At 34.6% G+C, this 26,296-nt stretch overlaps 1 protein-coding gene across 3 annotated transcripts in view; it reads right to left on the reverse strand.

Moving 5' to 3' along the window:
• Positions 1 to 26,296, reverse strand: part of MPP7 (MAGUK p55 scaffold protein 7) — a 237,113-nt gene that overhangs the window by 61,375 nt on the left and 149,442 nt on the right. For all 3 annotated transcript variants that reach the window (XM_074267011.1, XM_074267009.1, XM_074267010.1), the window contains 5 exons: positions 19,946 to 20,077; positions 3,560 to 3,641; positions 1,832 to 1,917; positions 526 to 600; positions 113 to 309 (listed from right to left, as the gene is read on the reverse strand). In XM_074267011.1, the coding sequence (XP_074123112.1) occupies positions 113 to 309; positions 526 to 600; positions 1,832 to 1,917; positions 3,560 to 3,641; positions 19,946 to 20,077 (572 nt within the window). The remainder of the gene's footprint in view (positions 1 to 112; positions 310 to 525; positions 601 to 1,831; positions 1,918 to 3,559; positions 3,642 to 19,945; positions 20,078 to 26,296) is intronic.

Here is a 26,296-nt window from a genome sequence, read left to right on the forward strand (position 1 = left end):
GATCCTAGAAATGATTTGAGTTTAGAATAACAACTCTGACAAGTTAACAAGTCATTTAACTATGGCAACTAGTTTATTTCAGAGAACACAATAGTGTTCCTCAGTAGCTCACCTTTCCTGGAAATGTTTTGAAGGGATCAAGCCTGCTCGAGGATTGGCATCGCCTTCATGTTTGGCTTGCCACCACGTTGCATCATCCTGGCTCATAATTTGAAGGATATCTCCCTTTTTGAAAGAAAGTCCAGCTTCTTTACATGGAATTGCTTTATCCTCATAAGGATCATAGTCAAATAGGGCTTTGATATACATCTATAAAAGGCAAAATATTTAATTTGAATGTTATTTGAAATAAATATCAATATTAAATGCATTAAATTGGTCACATTGTTCTTACTCTGATACTGAAGCCAGAATAAACTAGGAAAAACATAAGCAAATCATAATGCAAAAGTAACATGTTATATGGAATATATTGCTGTTAATAAGAAAAAACATAACAAAACAGCAGCTATAAGTAGTGATTACCTTGCCTTCTTTAGATGGCACATCTTCTTTGATGCTTGGTATAATTTTAAATGTAATTGCTCCCTGAGACTGAGCCTGTTAAAAAAAGAATGAAACAAAGAGGTGTTACACAAATAGATCTAAGATTTAATAACTTTAGAGCTATAACATTCAGTTATGCCATAAAGAGTAAACCATCTATATAAAAACTCTTAACTAGAAAATCTATTAAAGATTTCAAAAAAAAAATTTTAAATCCACATTAATTATATCACTTCATCTGTCTCTATTGTTCCATTTGTGATCTAGTGTCTGTCTGACTATTTTTTAATCCTTAAAATATTTATAAGCCACAAAATATCCCCAAAATGTAAGAAACATTGAATATTGAAGGTAGGTGAATATTGAGTTCATTTGGTATTATTGAATGCAATTGAATGGGAAGTTACATAAAAGCTAATCTTGGTGAACATAAGAGAATAACCTAGAAATAAAGGGAAAGCTCATTATAGTTGAATAGAATCCACAAAAACTTACTGACAAGCATCAACTACATGTCTTTTAATTTAAAAAAAAAATCTACCTAATTTCTATGATTACATCTAATTTAAAATGCTCATACCATCAATAGTAAGAATTTAGTCAAAGTTATTTCATAGTCTGTTAGGTGCTAATGAGATAATGAGATGATAGGTTCTTACTAAGTGCTAACTTGGTACTTAACAATTTTCTAGTTCCGGCCTTTAGGGGAGTTTTACCCCTGTGAACTCCTGGGGAGGAGCTTACATGTTTAGGAGGAGCAAGTTCATTAGCTGAAGTATTTTTTCCCAGAAGCTCCTTTATTCCACGCCCATTCTCTGGGAGGATAAAAGAAGACACCATTGAGCAAGGGGAGAGTCTTGTCTAGGCCAGACCTGGGGCAGCTCTCTGGAGGAAGAGGAGTCTCTACTCTAGGTCAGAGTTGGCGGCCGAGAGATTGAGTTGAGACAGCAGATCTCCTCCCAGAGAGCGATCGGCAGTTTCTGGAGACAACAGGACTTTACAATAGTCCACAAATTGGACAGGTTTCTCAGAGTACTTATATAATAGGACTTTAAAGAGTCAATAGATTCATAGAATGTTCATAGACGATTAAAAAGTGCTTGTATATCATGACACATCTAAATGAGTCTTCAAAGATTTAAATAAAAATGAAAATCACAAATTATGATATCTGCTTGCATAACAGTACGTTATTAAACACATCGAGTGAATCTAGCTTAAATCAACAAGGATTTCTATTCACTATGAATTTCTACTGCAATTTACAAATAATTTTGCCACTTACCAAAATCTGTATTATTTCCTCAGGTCTCTTATCTTCTACTGGAATTCCATTTACTTCCCTGAGTTCATCACCAACATGAATAAGACCTAGAAATCACCAACTCTGTTATAATATAAAGTATACTAAAATAGATATGGAATTGAAAATTTACCTAAGCAATTAAGCAACAATTAGAATCCCCTATACTAATTTAGATTCAAGAAAAGTACACTCAAAGAATCAAAGCTAAGATGATAGAGTACAAGCTGGGACCCAGCTGAACTCTCCCAAAAATGTCCTTAAAATAATACCTCAAATCAAAATTTGGAATGACATATCCAACAAAAGATGAGAGGGAGACATTTTTACAGGCTAAGAAAACTTAGGAGGTCCAAAGAAAAGGTCTGTAGCATCAAGGTGTGTAGGGTCCAGAGTGAGGCAGACAGTGACAGCAGTAGCAGCTGGAAAAGCTCTCTGCCCAGGAAAAGTAACAGGGATCAAATAACTGAAAAAAATACCCTTTAATCCATTAATGCTACTATTATATCTGACAAAAATTAAAGAGAAGGAAAAGGACCTATATATACAAAAATATTTATAGCAGCTCTTTTGGGTTGACAAAGAACTGGAAATGGAATGAATGCTCATCAACTGGGCAGGTTGTGGCACATAATTGTGATGGAGTACTACTATGCTATAAGAAATAATGCAAAGGATAGCTTCAGAAAAACATAGCAAGGACTATATGAACTGATGAAAAGTGACGTGAGCAGAAACAGAAGATCACTATGCACAGTAAGAGAAATTTTGTAATGATGATCAACTATTTAAGACTTGGGCTATTCTGATCAATACAATGTCAAAGGACCCATGATGAAAAATTACTATTGTCAGAGAGAACTGACATGCTTGGAGTGTAAATTGAAGTATAATTTTCTCATTTTATTTTGATTTTTTGTTTTGTTTTGTTTTCTGTGATAAGACTAATATGGAAAAAATAAGCCTTACATGATTTCACATATGTAATTAATATCATATTGTGTTTTCAGGGGATGGGAAAAAGGTAGAAGGGAAGAAGAGATTTTAGAATCAAGATTTTAAAAGAAAAGAATGTTTTGTTTTTTAAAAAAAAGACATTTTTAAGAGAGAGAGAGAAAGGTATATAAAGTTGCCAACATCTCAGAAGTATGATGACAAGACAAAAATTGTAATTCCTTTCCTCCCTCTCTTAAAGGACTTCTCTCCTTCTTTTTAAGGATTTAAAGAGACTGTACTGTTCATATATTTGATTCTATAAAAAACTAACTGAAATATTAAAATATTTAGAAAATTGGAATGTCAGAGCATGTTGCATAGCACCATCATTTTAGAGACAGAAAACATATCTACAGAGTTAAAATGCCATAACCAAAGTTAGGGAGTTAAGAGGTAGCCTCATGTTATAACTCCAAGGTTTCCTACTCCTAGGCATCAATGCATGTTGCCTTACACACTTGGAATGATTTCAGAAAGAAAGACATTTAAGTGTGGTGAGGGTGCTCATCTTTTATTTATATAGAGTTTGGAAATAAGCAATGAAAGGGAAAACAAAGTCATTGATATGATCTGGTTCAAAAAACTCCCCCCTAAATCATTTCCATATTTTAATTGTCATTTCCTTGATTATATATTGGTAACACAGATACATTATGTAAATGTTACTCTTAAAACAATATGCCTTGTCATACTTTCACTTATATGAAATCTTACCACTTCTATCCGCAGCACCTCCTCTCATAATTCTAGCCACGACAATTGCTCCAGTATGTTCATCCTTCTTAATTGTGGCTCCCTAAAGACAACCCAAAAAAATTGGGAAAGGAAAAGACATATTAAAAAAAAAACCTCAAAAATAAGTTCAATTGTATAGGAAAAAAAATTAATGAAAGAAAAACTATAGACTAAGTCAATAAATGCTATGTTATTAATTAATAATCACAACATTAATTTTATATATCATGATCACTATTCCTGAAAACTTGCATCTCATATCTACTTTCTGGATCTGTCAAAGCAATTTGTAGACATTCTTTTAATCTACACATTATTATAATAATTTTTATTGTGCCTCCAAAATACATTTTATTGATACCTTTTATCTTTGTGTAATTGCTATTTTAAGCCCTCACTCACTCAAGAAAGATAATGAAATGGTTACATCTGAAAAGGAATACAGTATTCTGCCTCTTTGATGTGAGTTGGTAGATGTTCACAATCTGCTCTCCTAGACTTTTACTGGCTTTTCAATTACTCAGAGTTTACTTTTCATTTGGTAATCTTTTTATTTCTATCATTTGGTCATTGTTTCCCCCCACCAGGTTTTGCTTATTTTGCTCTGTATTAGTTCACAAACATTCCCATATTATTCTGAGTCCTATTTATTATTTCTTACGGCACAACAATATTTTATTACATTAATATGCCATATCATTTTCAGTTATTCCAAATCATTGGTACCCCCTTTTTTTTTCAGTCCTTTGAGCACGTGAATATTTAATATACATACATTAGACTTCTATTGCTGTCTATGACATCCTTGGATTATATAAGCTCTAGTGGAATTGCTGAATCAAAAAATATTGACAAATTAATCTCTTTTCTTGCAACATTGAAACTGCCACTGAGTATAGTTAGATGGACCTTTTCAAATCTATCAGCATGGGGCATTTGGTGGTGCAGTGGATAGAGCACCAGCCCTGAAGTCAGGAGGATCTGAGTTCAAATCAGATCTCACTCAGTTAATACTTCTTAGCTGTGTGACTCTGGGCAAGTCATTTAACCCCAATTGCCTTAGTCACAAAAAAAAAAAAAAAATCTATCAACATCCTAACATCAATGTGCCTATTTTCCCATAGTTCCTATAACACTGACAATTCCCCATTTTTGGTCATTTTTGCCAATTTGAATTGAATGATATAGAAAGTATTTTAATTTCCTTTAAGGGGGGGAAAAAAAAAACATTGGTGATTTGGACCATATTTTCATGTAGTTATTTAAAATTTACAATCCTTATAAAAAGTCATATTCTTTGACTACTTAGTGCTATTTATCATGTCAATTCATTATATAGTTTATATGTTAGGTTTTTATTGGTGATATTTAATAATAAGCATTTTGTCCAGTTTACTATTTCTTTTCTGATTATATCTTCACTAATTTTGTTTCTTCAAATGCTTATTACTTTTATAATCAAATTTCTCATCTTTTATGATTTCTTCTAGTACTTAATAGTACTTTACTCTAATTTTCTATAGTGTTACTTTTAAATTCAAGTCATGTTATCTATTTTGAGCTTTTTGAGTTATATATAAGACACTCCTTTAATCAAATTTTTGCCAAACAACTTTCCAGTTTTTCCAACGGTTCTTTTTATTAAGAAAAGAGGTCCTTCCTTAGGTAATTTAGTATGTTACAAATAATCTGTTTCTTGCTATCTATTCAGTTCCCGTGATCTACCTCTAAGTTTTTGTTTTGTTTGTGTGTTTTACCAGTATCAAATACTTTGGATGACTGAATTATTCTGCTATTGATAAATGTTCAAAGCATACAAACAGGCAAGTTTTTTTCTTTCTTTCTTTCTTTTCTTTTCTTTTCTTTTTTTTTTTTTAACTGAGGCAATTGGGGTTAAGTGACTTGCTCAGGGTCACAAAGCTAGGAAGTGTTAAGTGTCTGAGTCTAGATTTGAACTCAGGCCCTCCTGACTTCAGGGCTGATGCTCTATCCACTGAGCTACCTAGCTAACCCTAAACAGGCAAATTTTTAGAAGATATTAAAGCCGTCTATAGTCATATAAAAAAGCCAAGTCCCTATTGATCAGAGAAATGAAAATTAAAATAACTCTAAGGTACCATCTCATAATTATCAGAAAAGACAAGTGCTGGAGGGGATGTGAAAAAATAGAGTTACAAATGCACTACTGGTGGATTTGTGAATTGCTCCAACTATTCTGGAGAACAATTTGTAACTGTGTCCAAAGGACTATAAAATTGTGCATTCCTTTTGACCCAGCAATACCATTACCAAACCTTATTCCAAAAAGATCAAAGAAAAAGGAAAAAAGATCTATATGTACAGAAATATTTGTAGCAACTCTTTTTGTGATGGTAAAGAAATGGAAACAGAGGGGATGGTCATCAATTGGAAAACAGCTGAAGAAGATGAGGTATATGATTGTAATAAGAGTGCTATATATGGTGAGAGGGGTGCTTTCAGAAAAACTTGGGAAGACTGATATGAAGTAATGCAAAGTGAAGTGAGCAGAAAACATAATAATGGCAATCTTGTAACAGTGATCTACTATGAAAGACTTAGCTACTTTAATCAAAACAATGATCCAAGAAAAAAAAAAAAAAAATGCTATCGACATCCAGAAAGAATGAACTGAGTGAAGAGTGATCTCATTTTCTTTGTTTCTTGCTATTTTTGTTTTCTTTCTTTTTTTTTCTGTAATATGGTTAATCTGGAATTGTTTTCCATGACTTTCACTTATATAATTGATTATGCATGAAGGAACAGCAAGAATCAAGAAAAATTGAAACTCAAAAAAATGTTTAATATTTATAATAATTAAGTTTTTAAAAATAAATATATTTATTTAAAATTTCATCTTATTAAACTTTAACAAATGTCTAGGCTGCTAAGATCTTTCTGAAACCAGATGCCAGCACTCAGTGTATTAGTTATTTTTCTAAAATTTTGCATTATCTATACATTTGAAAAGCATGTCATCTTTGCCAATCAACTGATAAGAATTATCAACAAAAAAAGGAGCAATACTGATGCCTAAGGGTGCTTTACTAGAGACATGCTTTCCAAGTTAACACAGAACCATCAATGATTTAATTCTTGGGTCTAAACAAAAATTTGCTCTGAATTCATGCAACTATTATCATTTAGCCCCAATCTCTGTATCTTATCCACAAGAAAGATATTAGAGATTCCATCAAATATTCTGTTGAATATAAGCAGATTATATCTACATTATTCCCTTGCTCTAACACTATAGAAATACTGTCCAAAAAAAAAAAAAAAATGAAATTAGAAGATCATGATCTGTTCCAGATGATGCCATGTTGGTCTCAATGATTATCAATCAAAAGTATCTGATGCTTAAACTGTGTCAAACATCATTCTCAATGATGGGAATATAAAATCAAAAATCAAACAGTCCTTGCTCTCACAGTGCTAAATTTTTGGGGAATGAAATGACATGATATCCTGAACAACTAGTCATGGTGAAAACATATATAAAAATACAGTGATAGCATATGTTCTTCAAGAAACAAGGAGAATAGCATGGCCGGAATGAAGTGTGAATGAAGGCGAGTAATGTGGAATCAGTTGGGAAAGACAGGTAGGGGTCAGACTGTGAAGGACTTAAATCGCCCAAAATAGGATTTTATGGTTTATCCTGGAGGCAATGTATCTGATTAGTGATAAATTCAGACTGGTGATTTAGGAATAACATAACTATTTGAAGGATGAGCTTGATGGGAGAGACTTGAAGCAAGAAACTACTGTAATTGTGCAAGTGAGGAGCAGTGAGGGCTTGGACTAGTGTGGTGACTATATAAGATCACAGCTTCCTTTCCATAATAATTACCTTAAATTTTTATACTCAAGAGGTTTTCATGCATTAATAGGATAGGTGATGTTCTTCCTATCCCTGTTAACAGAATAGTTTACAGATGAGGATATTGTAAGTTTAAGGGAGATTAAATAAATTGACTATAACAATAAATGAATGGTAAAATCAGGATTAGAATAGTGTGTTTGATGCCTTTAACCTGAGGTTTTTATCATAACATTATATTACTGTCCACTTTGGAGAAGTCTCTTAAGTTCAGATGAAAATATAAGCATGACAGATGAGTTACTTACGTTGTCTTTTCTTAGGCCAATATACACAAGTATCTACTATCCCTCTGCTTTAAGATCAAGTAACTTCCTAGTGGGCAGAGGAGTATTCTAATTTTCTGGCATGAGACAGGGAAAGTATCGTAAAGCAGGTTTTTCACATTCTTATTTTATGGAGCAAAGGCAAAGTCTGGACGCTCTCAGGCTAACAAATGGAACTACTGGGCTGTAAGAACAACACATACTAGCAGCGATTTTTTTGGCAAGGAAATCTTGAAAAGGCATCCAAGAAACCAGCAAGAGTTTGGAAAAGTCATCCCACATTGCATCACAGTACTGAAATACTGCCCTTTAGGTGGGGTAAAATTCACACCACAGTAGAAAGTGGGATTTTTCTAGAATTTGCCAATAATCACATTTCTATAATTAAAAAACAGGTATAATGAAACAAAAAAGGACAAGCCTAGTAGACATATTTGTATATGTAGAATGTATTTTCTATGGAATGCATTTCTGGCAAAAGTCTAAATCGAGCTACATCACTACTAAGACAACAAGTTGGAAGGTCTTGTGATATAGAGGATAGCTATATCGATCACTAGTCTTGGAGACTGTAAGACCTGAATTCAAATTCTGCCTCAGTCACTTATTAGTTGTGTGACTTCAGAGAAGTCCATCAGCCTCTTCTCAGACTGTTTCCTCTTCTATACTATGGAGAAAACAATAATGCTCACTTTTACAGGATTGTGGTGAAGATCAAATGAAGTATGATATGTAAAGCATTTTGCAAACCATAAAGTCCCACATAAATGTTAGCTGTTATTATAGATCACATAATCAAACAAACCAAAGATCTAAATGAACATTAAAATCAAATTAAAAAAGAAAAAGGAGATGCTTTTTTCTTAGATCAACAACTTAATCTGGGCTAAAATCAATATGAAAATAAAAAAAACTACTACTTTGTACATAGTCAGTTCAGTGGATTTAAATCAAAAGTAGTTTAGAGAGATTAACAAGTACAATCACTATCTATTAATGGTATGTCAGTATTCCAGACACAAAAGCTAATGGCAGATGACTGAGGCTCTAAAAGATCCAGACCAACCAGAACACTCTTACCATCTTCCAAAAGTTTAGTTAGTACTGGTCATTCTCTCCTCCCCTACTCTGGCTCTCATACTAAGGGATTTCAACATACTTGATGAAACTTCTTCAAACACCTAACCTCACAACTCCTCAACTAATTCATTAAACATTTCCTATTACTCCATCCCATCTCAAGCCACACTCAGAGATGGCCACACCTGGAGTAGCCAATAGCTCACAAAGGCACCATTTCTATATGGATGAACTGGAAGAATCTCTTTTGTGATCACAATCTACTGGCATTCCGCCAGGCCAGGGCTGGCAAGCCCAAAGCCTCTTTTCCATCTTCATCACAGGTTCTAATCCTTTCACCCTCTTCTTTCCTGGGCCATCAGCCTTATACTGGCCAGACTCTCTTTCCTTCGTGATCACACCCTTTTGGTAAATCAGTTAACTCCATCCTGATTTCTTGTCTGGAGTCTCTTGCCTTCTACTGTCTTGCCCTGCCAAGCTTCAACCTTGCATTACTCCAACCATCTGATGCCTTTGTTCCTATTCCCATGTTGCTGAAAGATGCTGGAAAAGATTACTAAATTGTGCTGACTAGGTCTACTACAAATTTGTGTTTATAACATAATCTCACTGAAACAAAACAAACCATTTATGAGATCCCTAATTAACTCACCATCCCACTCACCATAGCAGTTTTGCCAAATCTTTTCATTTTTCAAATTTCCCATATCTTCCTTTCTTCCCACCCTCTTAGTGCACTACATTTCACTGGGAAAAAAAAAAAAAATGGATTCCAGTTGCTCAGAGTTCTTTCACATTCCTTTCTCTCCATCTCATCACTCAGGTGCCTTCTGTCACTATCTTGAGACTTCTTCATCCCTGTTTCAAATAAGGAAGTGGTTCTTCTCTTTGCTAAGGCAAACTCTTCTATATGCACATTCCACCCTTCTCCAGAAGATTGCTCCCTCTAAACAAGACCCTTCTCTAACTTCTCTTGAATTGACCCTGTTCACCATATGCTTCTCTACTGCTTAAAGACATTCCTGTGTCTCACCCATCCTCACAAAACCCTTTCTCAATCTGTCAATCCCATATCTCTCTTCCCTTTGGTAGCTAAACTTTTTGTGGACCTTTACAATTAGTGCCTCTACTTCCTTTCCTCTCATTCTCTTAGGTCTCTAGTCTGGCTTTCAGCTTAATCATCAGCTGAAACTACCTCCAGTCTCTTGCTTGCCATATGTAATGACCTCTTTTCAGTCTTTATCTTTCTCATTTTCTCTGCAGCACCTTCTGAATCATCTTCTTCTTCTCCATACTTATTTTCTTCTCTCCAGATTTCCATAAGACTGCTCTGGCTCTCTTCCTCTCTTAGTATGCCTTCTTAGTCTCCTTGCTGGTTTTTTATCCTAGTTTTTTGCACCAATGGTGGGAGTCCATCATAGCTCTGTCTGGAGCCCTCTCTTTCCTCTATACTATTTCCCTTAGTAAATTTATCAGCTCCTATGGACTTAAACTCGACACTGACTTAAACTCGACACTGACAATTCTCAAATCTACTTAGTCATAACTTCTCTCTTAACCCCAAGATTTGGATCTTCAATAGTCTAACGGAAATCTCAAACTGGATGTCACACAGACATCTTACCCTTAACACACCCAAAACTTAATATCTTTTCCCTTAAGACCTCCTTTCTTCTAAACTTGCCATAGTGTAGAGGTACCACCACTCTCCCAATGACCAGGTTCATAACCTAGACATTATCCTCACCTTTTCACTCTCTTTTACCCAAAAAGTCGCTATGTCCTGTGGATGAGTACTTGTGCAGCTTCTTTTACCCTTTGCTCTCTCCTGGGGCAAGTTCTTCCCACTTCCCCCTCTTACTGAGCAGATGCTGGGCCCACTGCACTCTCTCCCCCACTCCTCGCCACACTCTCCTTGCTCAAGTTGCTCTCTGATCCTGCTGCCCTCTTCCCTACCCTATTTGATAGGAACAACTGTTCCTTTTAAAACAGATACACAGTCTCCTTCAGGTCACCCAAAACCCTTCTGCGTCCTCTGGCTTTCCCTAACCCTTACACTTTACTCTAATGCAATGACACCAGCAAGTGTCCCATGCCTGAAATTCTATTCCTTCTCAACTCTGCTTTCTGGCCTCTTTGGCTTCTTTCTAATACTAGCAAAAAGATATTTTCTTTTTTCTTCCCCCTTTTAATACATTATATTCTTCCCCCGCAAATTACATGTTAAAACAATTTTTTAAACATTTGGGTTTTTTTTTAAGTTTTGAGTTCCAAATTCCACTCCTCTTTTCTTCCTCTCCTCCTCCTTGAGATGGTAAGCAATCCAATATGTTATATATATGCAATTATGTAAAACATTTCCACATTTAGTCATTTTGTACATGAAAATTTGAATAAAAGTAAAAGATAAAAGAAAATGACAACTACCATATTGCAATCTCTATTCAAATAATACCAGTTCTTTCTCTGAAAGTATGCTTCATCATTAATCCTTTGGAATTGTCCCTTTTGGGATCATTGCATTACTGAGCATAACTAAGTCATTCATAGTTCTTCATTGAATCATATTGCTGTTACTGTGCATAATGTCCTCCTACTTCTGTTCACTTCATTCTGAATCTGTTTATTTAAGGCTTCCCAGGAAAAACCCATTTTCTAATGAGAAGCTTTTTTCTAACCCTCTTAATGCTTTTCCTTTTTGGTCATCTCCATTTAAGCCTATATAAACTTGTTCATGCACATTCAGATTGTTTCAGATTGCCTCCCCATTAGATTATGAGCTTCCCAAAATAGGGACTGTCTTTTTGTCTTCCTTTGTACACTCAGTACTAAACACAATGCCTGGAACATAATGGCTATTTGATAAATACTTCTTGATTGACTGAATAATGGAATTTTACTGCAATGTATGAAATTACAAATATGATAACTACAGAGAAGCACAGACTGACATGAACTGATGCCAAATGAGGCAAGCAGAGCCAAAAGACCACAACAATATAAATTAACAACTATCACCAAACCCCTGAAAATGAAATTTCAATGTTACAAAGAAACGTAACTTGAAAGACTCAATATACTAAGGCACCTCATCACATTCTTTTCATGAAGTGGGGATGAAAGAAATGTAGAATACCGCATATTATGTGAGGTTTTCAAATTTTTGATCAATTAACAACTCTGAAGTACTACTTCATGCCTCTCAGATTGGCTAAGATGACAGAAGTAAATAATGATAAATGTTGAAGGAAATGTGGGAAAAATAGGACAGTAATACATAGTTGGAGTTGTAAACTGATTCCACCATGCTGGAGAGCAATATGGAACTATGCCCAAAGGACTATAAAACTGTGCACCCCTTTTGATCCTGCAGTGTCTCTACTAGGTCTGTATCCCAAAGAGATCAAAAATGTGCAAAATGTTTGTGGCAGCCCTCTTTGTAGTGGCTAGAAACTGGAAACTGAATGGATGCCCATCAAGTGAAGAATGGCTGAATAAATTATGGTATATGAATATTCTGGGATATTATTGTTCTGTAAGAAACAATCAGCAGAATGATTTCAGAAAGTCCTAGAGATATTGATATGAACTGATGCTAAGTGAAATGGGCAGAACCAGGAGATCATTGAACACAGCAACATCAAGATTATATGATGATCAACTGTGATAGACATGGCTCTTTTCAAAAGCAAGATGATTCAGAACATTTCTAATAGATTTGTGATGGAGGGAGCTATCTGCATCTAGATAGAGGACTGTTGAGACTGAATATAGATCACAACATATAATTGTCAACTTTTTTTTGCTGCTGCTGTTGCTTGTTTTTTTTTTTCCCCTCTATTTTTTTTTTCTTGTGCAGCATAATAAATGTGTAAATATGTTTAGAAGAACTGCACATGTTTAATCTATATTGGATTACTTGCTGTCTAGGGAAGGAGGGAGATGGGGAAAGAGGGAGAAAAATATGGGACACAAGATTTTGTAGGGGTGAATGAGGAAAACTATCTTTGCATGTACTTTGAAAAATAAAATGCTATTATAAAAATTCTTTGAGATAAAGAATTGCTTTCTGGGGAGAGTAAAAGGGGAATTTTATAGAGGGAAATTTTAGATGATATAATAATCATCTAAAGATGACATTAAAATAATATTTTTTCAAATGAATAAAACCCCAGTTATTTGGAATATCTATAACAAAACAAAACAAAACAAACAAAACAAAACAAAAAAACAAAACAAAAAAAAAAAAAAAAAAAAAAACCAAGCCCTGAAGGACAGAAGGCAAGTACAGTGAACTTGATGGAAGTTCAACCTAAAATAAATGTAAGAATGACTAGGCTTATACATGATGAACACTTCCCTAGGCCTATGACAAAGGAATGAAGTACTGAATTACTCTGAAATCCTTAGTTTACAATGCCAACTATTATTAATTTTCTTTTGAAACATTATACACAATATAAGTGAGAAAATTGACATATATGTTTTATGTTATTCAGTGGTATTTCTGACATTTGAGTAACACTCATTTAAAAAAGTATTCAGAAATTTTACCTATGTATACTTCCCATATAATATGCAAAATTAATTAATTTTAAAATCCTTTGTGTCAAAATATTCACTGTATAAATTATGGTATCTCTGAATAAAATATCAAAATATGATCTAAAAAAATTTTTTTTAATTATACTATTGCCAGTTTCTATCTTTAGCATCTTTTTATGGCTTTGTAAAAGTAGTCAAAATAATTTATGGGACCATGTGAAGTTGATAATGACAAATTAGAGTATACTAATGTAATGCTACTATTATTGTGCTATGTGAAATATGACTAGGTAGATTCAGGAAAACCTAGGAGAACTTATATGAATTGATGTAGAATAAAATAAGCAAAACCCATAAAAACAAATATAAAATATCAGCACAATTATATTCATGACTGTCCATTTTTTCTTTACTTCCTTGTAATCTGTTCTTTTATTCTCTGCTCTATACCTGTTTTATTTTATTCTTTTCCCCCTCTCTCATGTCCCCTATTACTCTCAAGCAGGCAATAATTAATAAAGGATATATTGATGTATACATATATAAATATATACATACACACACATACACACACCCCATCCCACCCCACTCAACCAAACTTATACACACACATCTTTCCTATCCCTGCTGATTCTTTATTTTAATTCTGTGCCTTAACTTGCCTTGCTATTACTTTACCTCCCCCCACCCATAGATCCCCCCTTCCTTGTCTTCTTCCCTCACTCTTTGCTTTCCCATGGGCCCTTACAGATTTTGGAGGGTGTTATATACCCTTCATGGTATCTATGTAATTTTGCCTATTTAACTCATTCCTGATGTGGATAAAGTTTTCAGAACTATGAATGTGCTACCTACCCCGCTCCAATGTCTTGATGGTTTTTCTTCCTCTTTACCTCATTTGTGATTACCATCTTAACTCTGTCTCAATCTTTCTTCTGAGCTATCCTACTGTTGATGTCAATCTTAAACATATGGTATATATTTTCCGTGTTAAAAAAAAAAAAAAATTGTTCATATTGATTCCTTGAAACTGATCTTTGATAGTGGCTCTTATACATTAAATTTTCTATTCAATTTGGATTTTATTGAAAATATGCAAGTTTTTTTGTCCTGAAAATATGCAAGTTCATTGAACATCCATTTTTTTCTTATTCAGAATCAAAGATAATTTTGCTGGATATGATATTTTTGGCTGCAGACTTAATTATTTTGATTGTTAGTAAATATGATCATTTACTGACCTATGGTCTTCTATTGTGGCTGCTGCTAAGTCCTGTATAATTAAACTAACTCTAGGGTATTTGAATTTTTTTTTTTTCTTGCAAAAAATTTTCTATTTGTTCTTGGGGGTTTTGAAATTTGGCAATAATATTCCTGTGTGTTTTCCACAAAAGATCTCTTCAGGGTGCTGATTGGTGGATTTTTTCTATTTCTTCCCCTTACATTCTGTCACTCCACAACACTTTTCTTGGAATATTTCTTGCATTATCATGTCGAAGTTCTCTTTTTGGTCACAACTTTGAAGCAGTCCAATTATTTTTATCTTTTATCTTCTTGATCTATTTTCCAGATCTATCATTTTTCTTGTAAGAAGGTTCACATTCTGTTCTATTTTTTCATTCTTTAGAATCTATTTTGTTATTTCTTAGTCTCTTATAGTTTCACTGGCTTCCCCTTGCCCAATTCTAATTTTCAAAGAATTATTTTCATCTTTGAGACTGTATCTCCTTTGCTATTTGGTTATCTTTTTTTCATATTCTTGGTTTTTTTCGATGGGTTTTTTTGTTTTGTTTTGTTTCATTTTTTAGTTTTTCCTCAAGGTCGCTCATTTTATTTTTAAATTCTTTTTTGAGTTCTATAAATCCTCTCTGGGCAGAGAACCATTTCATGTTACTCTTTAGGGTAGAAGCTTTTTTAAAAAAAATTTTATTTCAGTGTCTTCTTCTGAAAATGAACCCTAGTCTTCCCTGGATCTATAGTTAGTTTCTATGGTAGGGTTCTTTTTTAAAGAAGCATTAATTAATGTAAGCACCTCTAATCATGGGGTGGGCTATGGTGCCTCTAGCTTCACTTCAACTCCCCTCTCTGACCAGGAATCCCAAACCAAGAGTTCTGCCATCCAGCAAGTGCCCACAGCCAGCAGTATCCTTGCCCACTGCCCCTGCACTCGCTCAATGTGCAGATACCAGCTCACCAGAGTTGAGTCTCAGCAGCACTGCTGGGCCTGGACCTCTGGATCACTCAGGTTTCCCTCTCTTTCTGGACTCAGATCGCCCCACCACCCCATTCCACAAACAGTCCAGAAAGTGAAAGTCACTGTGGCTCCCACTGAGGCTCCAGGTACACTTAGCTTGCTCCCCACTGGGTGTTTTTGCTGAGCTGTTACACTTCACAAGGGTTAATCCCTGGAGCCCTGTCATCTTTCTTCAGATCTTTTTGGGATGTAGCTGGAGGACCTCAGCTCTGTTCCAAGTCTTCTAGATTTTTCGCCAATTTGTATTCACCTTGTGGCATAAATTTGTTTTATTTGTGGAGGAAATCTGGAGCTTGAAATTTACCCATCTACTCTGTCACTTCCCGAGAGCCTCCCTCCATACATATTTCCTTTAAAAAAAGATACCTGCCTTTATTCATATTACATTCCACTCATATCCACTTGCCCCAACAGTACATCAGACTCCTAAGGATATCTATGTGTATGTTATTCACATACCCGATATTTTGAAACTAATTTCCCTCCCAACTCCCACACTCTCTCCTCTGGCCTATTTGCTGCCATTTTATCTCTGGCCTGTGTGCCTCTATACAGACAGCTCTCCATACCTGGAAAACTCATCTACCTCACCTCTCACTTCTATATTCACTGCCCATCTTCAAGATTCTATTCAGGTTTTCTTGATCCTCCCAATTACTAATGCTCTCCCCACTCCCCTTCCAACACTGTTTTGTATTTACCCTCTGTGTATGTATGTGTATGTATATATGTATGTATGGATGTATGTATGTGTTTGTCCAAGTGTGTTTATATACATATATAAAAAACTTAATCTGGGTAATATGGTTCCCCTTTCTGTAAGTTCCTTGAAGATAAAGACCATTGCATTTTTCTCTTTCTATCCACAGACCTTAGGAGATAGGTTCTTAAGTATTCATTCAACTAAATCCAAGTTTTTAATTATCTATTTATCTAACAATCTTTCTTCAAATTACCTATATAATTTAGGAACAACAGGAAATCAACATGGTAAAAACCATTAGATTTGGAGTTAAAAAAAAAACAAACAAACAAAAAAAAAAAAAACCAGAGTTTTCCAACACCTATTAAAAGAGAGGGTTGGCCTAGATGATCCTAAACATGCCTTCCAGTTTTAAAGTCTTATGATCCTGGTTTGAGGCCAGGAAACCTTAACCTACCAAGCATTAACTTATTTTTTTTTTAAACTGTTTTTTTTTTCCCTCTTTACCTCTTTTTACAGTTACATTTTACAGTCTTGATGAACAACTATGTCCTACAGAGTGATAGCAATCAAGAAGATAATTATTCATTTTCAATTATATTACCTTATGGTTGAAGAAAAAATGCTACAGAGTTTTTTGTTTACTGAATTTTCTTTTCTTTGTTTACAAAATTTTATTATACTCTTTGAACTTTGAACTGTTCTCCATGTTAATTCCTATATAAAGGAAAACAACTTCCAATAATAAATATATGCTTAGTCTTCCACATAAGTTGTCATGAAAATGCATGTAGTTAATATTATACAAAATGTCTGTGCACTTTCCTAAAAGACTTTCTCAATCTTGCCAGCATTGCATGTTTAAAAAGCAGAATATTTACTTTCAAAGTGTACAGTGATGTCTATGATAGTAGTGGTACAATTCTCATTATCTGAGTCTGGTCTTAATACCTCTCCTGGTCCTAGAACAGTTAAACTTACCTAAATTTGGGGGGATTTTCTTGGCACTTTGATAGCTCATGTTGTTGGATATTAATCCCCATTGAATTGAGGGCTACAATGGCAGAGAATATATGGGAGTGTTTCATTTCAGGCCTAATATCAATGATAATGCTTGCCTCCAGAGACAAATCTTTTAGTCTAGTTCAATGGGACACAGTCCAGCCTTGTTTTCTGAATGAACTGCCAGTCTGCAGATTCGATAAAAGATCCTTTCTTCATTTAAAAAAAAAAAAAAGAAGGATTTAGGGCCACAGCCATTGAGGTAATGGAAAATACTTTTATCTGATCAGTTTGCTGACTAGCTGCTGCCTCATGTGTAAGACCATCTCTGGTGTGGTTATGGTCATACTATGCTGGAATCTTTTTATTACACTAGTTTGTGTAAACTGGTCCATTATAATGCTTACCACACTGACCCTATACATTTTTCTTTTGTTTGATTTCATTAAAGATGGACTAGAATAAGAAGTGAGGCTCACTGCTACTGTTGATAGGCATGGAACTTCTATGATCCCTCATGATACATCCATTTCTTATATACCAACTAATCTTACTCATGGTGTTAGTCAGAAAAAATAAGCCTCCAATTAGAGGAGAGATTCCTATCACCTATCAAGAGCATTACAATGGTATATGACTAGGCCCTAAATGTTCTTATATGATATGTTAAAAATACTAATTAAAATATGTCCCTCTGGACTGATCTTCTTCTGGAGCCAATATTTAATGCTGCAGGTCCTGGCACTGTTTTCATCAGTCCTATACCTCAACTGGAGGAATGGATCACAGAATAGGTTTCCCGAATCAATAGGAATGTCATGCTTCAGTATTAAAGTATGCATGACCATAGAAGGGGTGGCACAGGGCCGGAATAATTTTGTTTTGAATATTCATACAATGTTACTGTGTTAATCTGACATATTAGGGAGGTCTCATTAGTTACCTCCCTAAAAGGACATGGGTGATTGGCTCTAAACAGCTTCTTCAACTTGACGGTTTCTTCTGCATTAAACACAATCCAAATTGTGATTTTTTTTTATTCTTTTGACAAAATATATTAAGATGCCATTCAAATTCAGTCCACTTTTACAACAGTTAAAAGTTTTATTTTACGCAATCTGAAACATGGTTAATCATGGATTGAAGGAATTACTAGGTAGTGAAATATTGCTATTAATTTCCTATTTGTGTGCTTAATTTCCAATTGTTTTGATTTCCATGATTACATCGCCACTTAAGACTTATTTTTGGTCTTGAAACACTGATTTTCTTTTTAGTTTCTTCTGTACAACTAACTTTGTTAGAAAGTTTGCCTATTCTATTATTAGATCACTGGATTTTAATTGCTAACTTTCCCAGGCTACCTACAGCTCTTCTTGAGTAGCCAAGGAGAGAAAATGAGTTTGTCTGCTAAGTCAAGGGAGATATAAAAAATCTTTTGATTAAATGTGCAGTATGTTTGGAATCATAGGCTGCATTACTAATTTCAAGGAAGAGTATATCCTTGATGGTTTCTGCATCCCTTAATCATACAAAGTATTACCCTAATCCACACAAACTATATCTATGGTATTTTCTTAAATGTTTGGATAAATCTATATGTTTTTAATAAAATTTTGGAATTGGGTCAAAGAGTTGGCACTTTAAATCTATAACAAGTGGCAAGCCTATTATATAATTTCTTTATTAATATCATCTTCAGCAGAGGATCAAAGCTGATCTTAAATAACATATTTTTAAGTTAAAAGAGGATAAAATTTTTAAGAACTGCTAATAACTCCTAATTTAATCCTACTAGTCTAAATTCTCTCTTTAATATTTTTACCTAATATTTTTCCTCATTGTAACCAAATCCCTAATAAAAAATAATTAATTATCCCTATTTTTTAATTTATCCTTTATCCTATCCCTTACTGATTATCCACATTCTCTCATAACTGCTTTCTAGTCTTTGCAAAACTTGGTAATTTTTAGTCTATACTAAAATCCATAATAAAATATAACAATTTTAAAAAGGCTAAACTCACTGACAATTTTAAAAAATATATATTACCTAATGGGTGGCATCAAAAATCATAGTAGAAGGAATAAAGATGATAAAATCTTTAAATAGATCTATAAAATAGATGAATAGACTATAAAAACCCATCAGTAAATATAAACAATGATATGGATATCATCTTACTTAGCTTTGTTTTCTAAAATCACAATCAGAAATTTAAGGTACTGGTTTTAGCCTAGAGGAAATGGACATGTTTCCGGGTATCAAGACATTCCTAGGTCCCAAGCGCTACTTTCAAGCTTCTTAGCTGAGTGACTCAGAAGTCACATAAGCTTTCTGAAACTGTTTTTTCATCAATAAAAATAGGGATAACACAACTTGTACCATTCCTCTCATATAGTTGTCATAATGAAAGTGTTTTGTAGTCTTTGAATAATTTGAAAATGTGGATTATGACTATTTTTAATTATTTAATTCTACAGAATTATACAGTTCTAGTAGCCTAAGTTAAAATGGGAAAAAAGAAAACCAGCTTCGAAGCTGACTTTTCCATGAGCTTTGTTTATATCTCTCTAATAAATTCTGAGTTAAGAATAATTATGATTAACTTACCAATGGTTCTCTGTTTTTGACCAGTCTGATTATTTTTACCGAATCTTCCTCATCATCAATATCATCAGGCATAGGAGGTAAAACAGGATCATAGTTCTTTTGGGCCACAGTGTCATGTACAGAGAGTAATGCCTACAAAATTTTTAAAAAATTATTAAAATGTTAAACCAAATATCATCCTCATTAAAGTAAACTCCATAAGAAACAAAATAGTTTGAAAAGAAGTTTCATTGTAATAACAATTTTGAGTATTAATGTCCCTTCAGTACACTGTTAATGATTGTTTGGGCTAAATCTTCTTCCGATAAAATCTGAATTGAATTACATACTTTTCAGTATAATTAAAACATTTTGGAGCTGAACTGTAAATTTGCCTTTAGGTACTATTCATACTATGGGGCCATTATAACAACAATATATTTACCTTTTGATATTTTAACTAAACATTCTTGGATGAGTTCTAAGATTAACTCTATTATTATTCTATTATTATTATTAACACTAAAATATTGAATTTCTGATTCAGAATTTATTTCTAAATCTTGGCTTGATTTATTCTATTGGTCCTTTCTTGGATTTGGGAAGTGGGGAAACAAAATTTAGAACCTAAAGTTTACTATGATATTTCAATATAGGGGTTTTCTAGTCTCTCTCTTGTCCTAACCTTTGTCTGGATCTATAAAATGCCCCATAACTATGGCTGTAACTTAGTGATAGTTGGAAAGGACTTAGTGTTTTGAACAATAGTATAAGTCTGTAATATCTAGGTCTATAATCTAATTATAATGTATTACTTAGAAGTGAAATTACTGAATGTATACCCATACAGTATAAAATTATAGTAGAATATGCTAATAATATTTAAGTATTACCACAAACTTTTATAAAAGTAAGGGTAATTAAGAAACTATGAAGAAAATAGCCAATTCTATCTGTATATTTGCCATTCCAATAATAATATTAATGTAAAAAAGAATTTATTAAGTACTACTTAATGTGTCTGTCTGGCATGATGCTAGTCATTAAGGATACAAGGATCAAAGAGAAAAATGAAAACAGTCCTTTCCCTAAAGAAGCTTACATTTTTTAGAAGGAAAAGTAATCACATATATACAAATATAACAGACACAATGGACATAAGAAATACAAAATTATTTTGGGAAGGGAGTGAGCACAAAAAACTAATGGAGATTAGGTAAGATCTTGTAGTTCCAACCTTAAAAGAAACAAGAGAACTCCAAAGGCAAAGGAGGACATGAGGCCAGAACAGGTAAAAGTACCAAAACAGGAGAGGGAGGGTCATAGTATGACCAGCATTTAAGCCTCTAAGGCTGGATGATTAAAGTACATGGGGAATGTGAAGGGATCTAACTGATTGATAAACAGGAGTTTGTATTTCATCCTGGAACCAATGAAACCATCAGGTCAGTGCTTTAGGAATACTGGTTGGAAAGGAGAGCCAAGAAACTAGAAGCAAAGACATTTAGGAAGTCATAGTGATGAGAATTAAGTAAGGGGTACCTAAATGAAATTAGGGTTAATTGAGGTCTAGTGGGAGGTTCCGGGTATAGGGAGTCAAAAAGAGCTCCCCTGCAACCCCTTTGGATTCAACGCAAGGATATAGAGTTAAATGAGGTCTAGTAGCAGCGCAAGAGTCCCCAGTAAAGGTGACGAGGGAAATTGAGATGGTAGACCCTAAAAGGTTATTTTGACTTTAACCTTATGACCTAGAAGTCAGCTAACCCCACCTCTGTTAAGTAACACTAATTTACCTTTCTATAGAGTTCAGCTGACACTACCCAAGTTTTCTATAGAGCAGAACTAAAGCTAAGTACTCCTACTTAACTCAATAGAACTGAATTCACGTTAAGTACCTCCACTTAAGCTCTATACAATTTGAACTATCACTAATCAAACTTTCTATAGCCTTACTGAAGCCTATTCAAATCCAAAAGCTCTGTATTGTCTCAAATCATATAACTATGTACTCTGACTATACGAGGGTGGGCAGAATGGGCAGAATGGGCAGAATGGGCAGAACAGACAGAACTCTAATTCCATCCAAGAGTTCTGGTCCACTGAGATCTCTCGATGATTTAAAATAAACTTTTACTTTTACTTTTACTTTTAATTGAGTAAATTATTTTACTTCGCCCTCGCCTTGTCTCACGCACCATAAAGCCTGGAAATCCCCCAACAAAGGAATTTATAGACTGGAAAACCTAGATTAATAAAAGAAGTTTATTTAGAAGTAAGGTTAAAGGTAGAAAAACGCCAGGGCCAGGGCTGGCACTGGGCAGGCAGGAACCCTTGACATAGCTAGCATAAGGATGTCATGTTTGGGGCTCCTACAAAGAGTGAACTCCAGTTTTGCCCCTTTTTATAATGGGGGGGCTTTTGGTAATCTTGAAAGGTGCCCGTGGGTGGAGTCCCAGGTTAGCTCTAGACAGGTTTCAGCCAGGGTTAGAATTTGAATAGAATTTAATGGGTTTTTAGAGAAGGAACTGTTTGTGCTGGGGGGGAGGGGGGGAGGTTGGGGGTTGGGGAAATCTGAGCAGATCATTAGAATGGGGGCTGGGACAGCCCAAGTTAGCTCAGATCTCATGGGGGCTGGGAAAGCCGGGTTATCTCCCATTGGGATTCATGGAAGCTGGGAATTAGAAAGGAATCTTAACACACATCAATAGCAGTAGTCCAGATGAGAGGTAATGAGTGTCTAAACAAAGATGGTGGTCCCATAAGTGGAAAAAAGGGAATCGATGTGAGACTGATGAATATGGGAGGGGAAGGATGAAGGGAGAAAAAGTGAAGCATCAAGGAAGACTTTGAGGTCAGGAACCTGAAGGAAGGTGCTTCCTTCTAAGAGCTTGCTTCTACAGGATGACATTTAATCTCTGGCTATCCTTTCTGGTACAGGTCCTACATGCTCACTTATCCTTCTTCTCCTCAATTATTAGTCCTAGTGGAAGAGTCAGAATACTACTTGCTTCTCATTATGACTTCTAGAACTATTCCCTATTGCTGTCACTCAGGAACCTTCCTTCTTTAAGACACATGCAATACCAATTTAATCATGTTATCTACTGATTCCCAAAACATTCCTCTCTGATGGGATTAGTTTCTGGTTCCAAGTATCCCTTTTCACTCCACTTTTTTTCCTCTACTGAAGCATTTCAGCACACATGCTAAACTTCCCTCAAACATCCTAAATGTGCAATTTCTCAGTTTACTTAAATCTTGTGACTAACTCTTTCACTCCACCTAAGTTATATATAAAGAAGGTCAAATCTTTGATTTTGCCATAAACCACCAATGTCAGAGACATGATACAGAATTCAAAAATTCTTTCTTCCAGTAAAAATTTTTATTATTCCATCTCTTCATATGCTTAACTGCTACTTAACACATCTTTGTCTCCCTATGATCACCAATCCCTCAACTCATACTTTTCCAGGTTATTCATCTCTCTTCTCAAAATGGACTCTTTTGAACCAGTCAGTTCTATACTATTTTCTACTCCAAATGCCTTGTTGCCTTCTTCAATGCTGACTTGCCACATACCAACTCTGTAGTATTCTAATCTTCTTTCATTCCTATCAATGTACAGTTGAATGGAGATGAAGGAAACAATGTTTTACCAGATTCATGAAAATTTTATGATGTCTAATCTCAACAGGGCCTTTGCTGTAGCAATACAAACCTTCTACTACTACTCCTTCCTAATCGGTTCTCTATCCCACTCATTATAATACCTATTCCAAACCTAATCTTTTTTTCAAGTCTCCCATAAAACCCCTTTCTGCCAATCCTTTTCATATTGTTGTTATTCATTCATTTTTCAGTCACATCTGCTTCTTCCTGAGTCCATTGTGATTCTCTTGGCAAAAATACTGGCAGATTTTACCATTTCTTTTTCCAGTTCATCTTAAAGATGAGGAACACAGGCAAACGAGGTGAAATGACTTGTCTAGGATCACAAAGCTAGTGTCTAATACTGGATTTGAACTCAAAGGAAACTTCCTGACTCCGGCCTGACGCACTATCCACTGTGCCATCTAGCGGAACTTAAGAGTCACATACTTCACTGAAAAAACTAAGGTCATTTATCAACAGCTTCCTCTCCATCCCTTTTCCTCATGTTAAATCCCTATTATCATTTCCTTCCATCTCCTTCACTCTGGCCTCATATGAAGTACTCTGTCCCATCAGTTCTTTCCTCCATTATAACCCATGCCAGATTTACCTCCTTTCTCACTACTGACTCTTATACAAACCAGCTCACCATGATACTTGAATCTCTTACTCCTTTGTCCTATTGCTGCTGGTATTTTGCCAAGATACTCTAAATCCACCTAGGAACCCGATGCCTGTCATCTTCAGGCTCTCCTCACCTACACTGCCTATAAACACAGGCTAGTCCATACCATCCTTAAAAGACCTTGATTCATCTGATTCTCCTTGCTAGCTTTTATTAGATAAAAATATCTCCTCTCCCTTTTCAGCTAAATGAAAAACTAATCTACATTTGTGACTCCTATTTTCTAGGCTATAATATACTCTTTTAATCACCAAAATGAGGCTTTTTACTGCATTACTGCATTGAACATGTCCTATCCAAAGCACCAATAATCTCTTAGTTGCCAAATTGAAACTCCTTTTCTCTCTTCTCATTTTTGAATTCTCTATACCACCTAATATTGGCTAACCATTGTCCTCTTCTGGATGGCCTCTCTTCTCTTGGTTTTCCCTAATACTGTCTTCTATGTACCTCATTACCCTTTCTCAGTCTCCAACTACTATTGTGAATGGCCTCCAAGGCTCTGTCCAGGGTCATTTGCTTTCTTTTGCTCTATGTTCTCTGACTTAGTGATTCCATTTGCCCTAGATTTAAATTACTATCTGATACAGAAGATTCCCAGCAATCATTTTCCCTCTGCACTTGTGGAGACATCAGAGACTGAGTGCTGGTCATTTTAAACTGGGTGTTCAACAGGTAGAATAAACTCAACATTACCTAAACAGAATTGATTTTCTTTTACTCTACATTCGAACATCTTCCAAAGGTCTCTATTACTTTCACAAGAACCACCACGATTCTGGAATCTTTATGAACTTCTTATTCTCATTTAGTCCCCTCATCCACAGATTGCCACACCCTCTTCTTTATTTCTTCACAGCTCTCCATTAACAAAGTCACCATGCTAATGGCCTTTAAGCTTTTATTACCTCTGGCCTAGATTACTAGATCATTATTGATCTCCCTGACACAAGTAACTTCCCATTTATCCTTATTCTCATTTAATACAAGTATTAAAATGATTTTAATAAATAGCATGTTTGATTATGTCAACCCCACCACATCATCACTTCAAATTTTACCAGCTATCTATTACCACGAGGATAAAATATAAACTCTTCTGTTTGGTATTTAACTGTTCACAACCTGACCCCTTACTATACTGACATATACATATACTCACATCTCCCGTCTCTGACTTTCCTTTGTTCCTTAAATGCTTCTCTTCCCCCCCACTTCCACTTCTCATAATTCCTAAATTTAAGACTCAGAAAAAAACATCATCTTCTAAGGAAGTATTTTCTCCTCTATTAGTTCTGTCATTTCCTTCCAATACTCATTACTTATATCTATTTATGTATAAGTCATCTCTACAATTAGAATCTATGATCCTTGAGGGAAAACATTAAAATAAAATCATCAAAAAAATTTATTCTCAGTGTTCAGCATAGTACATAGCATATCTAGTAATTGCTAAATAAATGCTTGTCGAATCATTAATTGTAATTCAGGTAAGAAATGAGAACAATATCTGTATGTAGAAACTGCCTGAACAGAGATAATGAAAATCATGGGAATATTTGTGTAGAAGGTAGGGCATGGATAATGATCCAACAAAAGAGATGAGTGTTCAGTCTAAAGAAAAGTCAAGAGAGAAATGTCTTATAAAACTAGAACTTTTTGGGGTACCAAGTGATCTTCCTGATCATCTTCCTTATGAATTACTTCAGTTCATCACCTGCAAAATAAGCTGGAGAGGGAAATAGAAAACCACTCCAATATCTTTCCCAAGAAAATACCAAATGGGGTCACAAAGATTAAGATATGACTGAAAATGACTACACAACAACGTGAGATGAGAAAAAATTTCTCAAGTAAATCCCACATACTTTTAGCAGTTCTATTTTTCACAGACTGTCCTAAAAAGTTTTTTATTTAAACAGCTCAGAAGAAAAATATAATTTTCCTATTAAGCATCACTTTACAGTATTAATTTAAATGACTGCTAATCAAAAAAATTAATTTGCTGAACTGGAAAATAAATATTTTAAAAT

The sequence above is a fragment of the Sminthopsis crassicaudata genome, chromosome 5, assembly GCF_048593235.1.
Source record: "Sminthopsis crassicaudata isolate SCR6 chromosome 5, ASM4859323v1, whole genome shotgun sequence".
NCBI classification, from domain to species: Eukaryota; Metazoa; Chordata; class Mammalia; order Dasyuromorphia; family Dasyuridae; genus Sminthopsis; species Sminthopsis crassicaudata.